The sequence below is a fragment of the Geospiza fortis genome, unplaced genomic scaffold (assembly GCF_000277835.1).
Source record: "Geospiza fortis unplaced genomic scaffold, GeoFor_1.0 scaffold432, whole genome shotgun sequence".
NCBI classification, from domain to species: Eukaryota; Metazoa; Chordata; class Aves; order Passeriformes; family Thraupidae; genus Geospiza; species Geospiza fortis.
In genome coordinates this window covers 459,922-464,552 of record NW_005054436.1, presented here as the reverse complement: position 1 = coordinate 464,552, position 4,631 = coordinate 459,922, and the positions used below count along the sequence as shown (strand labels likewise).

Here is a 4,631-nt window from a genome sequence, read left to right as displayed (position 1 = left end):
ACGGGAACAGGCCACCTCCCTATGGCGCCTCCGCCCCCGTGCCCCCCATGACCAGGCCCCCCCAGTCCAACTACCAGACCCCCCCCAGCATGCAGAATCACATTCCTCAGGTATCCAGCCCAGCACCTCTGCCCAGACCTCTGGAGAACCGCACTTCTCCCAGTAAATCTCCGTTCCTGCACTCGGGGATGAAGATGCAGAAGGCGGGGCCGCCCGTGCCTGCCTCGCACATCACACCAGCAGCTGTGCAGCCCCCCATGATCCGACGGGACATCACCTTCCCACCCGGCTCCGTGGAGGCCACGCAACCCGTGCTGAAGCAGAGGAGGCGGCTGACGGCAAAAGATATCGGTAAGAGGAAACTGCTGCCCTTCTGCTGGAGCCTTCTGAGGGATTGGTGCTGCCTTGGCCCTTTGGTACAGAGGGGCTCTGCTGGCTTTGAAAAAAAAAGGCATTTTTGCAGGTTAATTGTGTTCTGAGCCCTTATTCTGGCATTGCCTGCAGGGAGGTTGGTGGTAGACACAGCCTGCACATCATCTTAACCAGGCTCTGCTCTTCACAGGTCCAAATCAGTATCAAGTGTCTTCTTTTTGTTTTGAAACTCCGGGAGCTGGAAGTGTCATATGTTTATGTTACAGGAACTCCTGAAGCCTGGAGAGTGATGATGTCTCTGAAGTCGGGGCTGCTGGCTGAAAGTACGTGGGCCTTAGATACCATAAACATCCTGCTCTATGATGACAACAGCATAATGACCTTCAACCTCAGCCAGGTGGGTGCAGATGCTCTCTGGGACAGGTCTTTGAAGTGCTGATGCTGCAGGGGTTTCTGTCAGCCAGGTGTCAATGAGCAGCTCCTGCAGCCTCTGTACCTGGAGCGTGGGGTGTGGGCGGCTGTGACTGGTCACTCCCTGGCCTGAGTGATCTGTGTGTGTGCAAAGGCCTTCCCTGAGAGTTGTTTTCTGATCGCTGTTCCTTCCTCCCCTCCTGTTTTTTTCCCCCCCTGTAGCTGCCAGGCTTGCTGGAACTCTTGGTGGAATATTTCCGGCGCTGCCTGATCGAGATCTTTGGAATCCTGAAGGAATACGAGGTAGGAGACCCAGGGCAAAGAACACTATTAGATCCAGAAAGGTTCTGCAAATCTTCAGCTTCCTCCCCTGAAGAAGGGGAGGAGGACGATGAGCCACGGAGCCTGAACTGTGAGGAGGAAGAGGAGGATGAGGAAGAGGAGGAGGCCGCGTTTTCGAGCAAGGACAAAGTACCTCTAGAGAGCAGCGAGGAGAAGCTAGTGAGTAAATTTGACAAGCTTCCAGTGAAGGTGGTGCAGAAGAACGACCCCTTTGTGGTGGATTACTCGGACAAGCTGGGCCGGGTGCAGGAGTTCGACAGCGGGCTCCTGCACTGGCGCATCGGCGGCGGGGACACCACGGAGCACATCCAGACACACTTCGAGAGCAAGACCGAGCTGCCCTTGCCTCACAAACGAGCTTCCTGCTCCTCTGCCCTGAGGAAACGTTCAGCAGCCGAGAGCAACCCGAGCCCCAGGGAAGGGGAGGCTCCCGCACCCGACGGCTCCTCGGAGAAGAGGATAACTGCCACCATGGACGACATGCTCTCAGCACGCCCGGGCTCCCTGGCAGGCGAGGAGGAGGAGGTCAAAGCTTCAGAAACGGCCAAGGAGAGCAGCAAGTTTCCCTTTGTCATCAGTCCAGCTCAGAGCCACAGAAATATAAAAATCCTGGAGGATGAACCCCACAGTAAGGACGAGACGCCGCTCTGCACCCTCCTGGACTGGCAGGACTCTCTGGCCAAGCGCTGCATCTGCGTCTCCAACATCATCAGGAGTTTATCGTTTGTGCCAGGCAATGACTTTGAAATGTCCAAACACCCTGGGCTGCTGCTGATTCTAGGGAAACTGATCCTCCTACACCACAAGCATCCAGAACGCAAACAGGCCCCCCTGACCTATGAGAAGGAGGAGGAGCAGGACCAAGGGGTGAGCTGCAACAAGGTGGAGTGGTGGTGGGACTGTTTGGAGATGCTGCGTGAAAACACACTGGTCACGTTGGCCAACATTTCTGGGCAGCTGGACCTCTCCCCTTACCCGGAAAGCATCTGTTTGCCTATCCTGGATGGACTCCTCCACTGGGCAGTGTGTCCCTCAGCAGAGGCCCAGGATCCCTTTCCGACACTGGGACCCAACGCTGTCCTCTCCCCTCAGAGACTGGTTTTGGAAACACTCAGCAAACTCAGCATCCAGGATAACAACGTGGATCTGATCCTGGCCACGCCGCCGTTCAGCCGCCTGGAGAAGCTGTACAGCACCATGGTGCGGTTCCTCAGTGACAGAAAGAACCCGGTGTGCCGGGAGATGGCTGTGGTGCTGCTGGCCAACCTGGCCCAGGGGGACAGCCTGGCCGCCAGAGCCATCGCGGTGCAGAAGGGCAGCATTGGCAACCTGCTGGGCTTCCTGGAGGACAGCCTGGCCGCCACGCAGTTCCAGCAGAGCCAGGCGGGGCTGATGCACATGCAGAGCCCGCCCTTCGAGGCCACCAGCGTGGACATGATGCGCCGCGCCGCCCGCGCGCTGCTGGCCCTGGCCAAGGTGGACGAGAACCACTCAGAGTTCACCTTGTACGAGTCGCGGCTCTTGGACATCTCCGTGTCGCCTTTGATGAACTCTTTGGTTTCACAAGTTATTTGTGATGTACTGTTTTTAATTGGCCAGTCATGACAGCTGTGGGATCCGAGCCCCCGTGTGCGTGTGCGTGAGTGGAGAACTTAGAAACTGACTGTTGCCCTTTATTTATGCAAAACCACCTCAGAATCCACTGTCTGCCCTGCGCTGTCCTGCTTCTCCCTCGGGGAAGGATCTCCCCGGCCCCTCTCCCTCTTCCCTGCCCCTCAGATTTGTCCCCAATCCCTTATTAAAGGAGACAAAGTTCTGTCTACATAGAAGACTTTTTTTATTTTAACCAAAGTTACTGTCGTTTACAGTGAGTTTGGGGAAAGACGACTTGCCGTGTTATCCCATTGACAGGCACCACTTTCATAACTGTTTTTAATGGTAAACTCTGAAGGACAAAAAGTGACTGCTGAACTCTGTGTGGTTTATCGTTGTACATTCACAATCTTGCAGGAACCAAGAAGTTGCCAGTTGTGAACAGACCTTGTCCAAGGGAGGCCTGTGCAGTAGCGTGTAGAACTCCATGTACTGTACACCTTAAACTGTAAACATACTGTAATAATGTCTCACATGGATAAAAAGAAAAGAAAAAAACGCTGGATCAGCAGCAAGCTGTAGTTTTTAAAAATGTTTTTAGTTAATGTTGAGGAGAAAAAAAGGCTTTTCCCCCAAAGTATAATGTGTGAACCTACAACACCCTGACCTCTTTCTCTCTTCCTCCTTGATTGTATGAATAACCCTGAGATCACCTCTTAGAACTGGTTTTAACCTTTAGCTGCAGCCCAGCGCTGCCACGTGTGTATATATATATGACGTTGTACATTGCACATACCCTGAGACTCCTGCAGTTTTGTCCCCTCCCACCCTTTATAGTATGACGAGTTAACGAGTTGATGACCTGCAAAAGCGAGACACAATTATTTAATCTCTTGCCAGACATCCCTCCCTGGAGGATGCTGTACAGGTCTCTGTGTATAAAGTCATTGCTGTCTCAGCAGCCAATCAACTTATAGTTTATTTTTTTCCTGTTTTTGTTTTCTTTCTAATCGAGGTGTGAAAAAGTTCTAGGTTCAGTTGAAGTTCCTGATGAAGAAACACAATTGAGATTTTTCAGTGATGAATTCTGCATATTTGTATTTCAGACGATGTAGCTAAAAACTTGATGTAAATTCCTCCCTTTTTTCCTTTTTTGGCTTAATGAATATCATTTATTCAGTATGAAATCTTTATACTATATGTTCCACGTGTTAAGAATAAATGTACATTAAATCTTGGTAAGATGTTTGTAAGGGTTTTTTTTATTGGCAGGACAGGGAGGGCAGCTCAGTGCTGGTGATGCCCGAGGCCTGCCCTGCTCAGGAGCTCTGATGCTGCTTGCTCTGACTTTGCTTTCCCTGCTGGAATTTTTCCTGAGGAGCTGCCCAGGCTCAGGATTTGCAGCATGAGGTGAAGCTGTGGCTGCCAGGGAGGGAAGGATCTTGCTGGGAAGGGAGGCAGTTCCCTCCCAGCTCTGTAAAATGGAAAATTTTCCTTCCCCTCACATTTTTCACATTTTCTTGGGAGCGTGGCACAGACTTTTGACTTCCTCCCGAGCTGGGGCTTTCCAGCAGACAGAGCTCCCAGGCTTTCCTGCAGCAAGCAGCCAAGCTCAGGCTCTCAGGATGAGGATCCGCAGTTTCAGGGCTGTGGAAGCAGGTATTTCATTTAGCCCGAGGCTCTGTCCTCAGTGGATGCTGCAAGTAGGGTAGCTAGAACTGCTCATTAAAGAAAAAACAGATTTTTTTAAAGGCAAACGTCATTTTTGTTCAGAAATTCCCCTTGTTTTATCTTCCCAGTCCTCTCCTCAGGAGCTCTCAGTTCCCAGAGCCTTCATTCCTCAGACTTCAGATTCCTGGGAACGACTGTGCCAAAATCAAAGAGTTTTTTCCTGAAAACTCTTGTCTGTCAGC

At 51.9% G+C, this 4,631-nt stretch overlaps 1 protein-coding gene across 1 annotated transcript in view; it reads left to right on the top strand.

Annotated features, from left to right (window-relative positions):
- The window catches only part of ARID1A (AT-rich interaction domain 1A), a 31,676-nt gene extending 27,714 nt beyond the window's left edge, over positions 1-3,962 (top strand). Inside the window, exons 17-19 of the mRNA XM_031062026.1 lie at positions 4-351; positions 639-769; positions 1,006-3,962. Coding sequence (XP_030917886.1) covers positions 4-351; positions 639-769; positions 1,006-2,730 — 2,204 coding nt within the window. The 3' untranslated portion in view covers positions 2,731-3,962. The remainder of the gene's footprint in view (positions 1-3; positions 352-638; positions 770-1,005) is intronic.
- Positions 3,963-4,631: the final 669 nt, after the last annotated feature.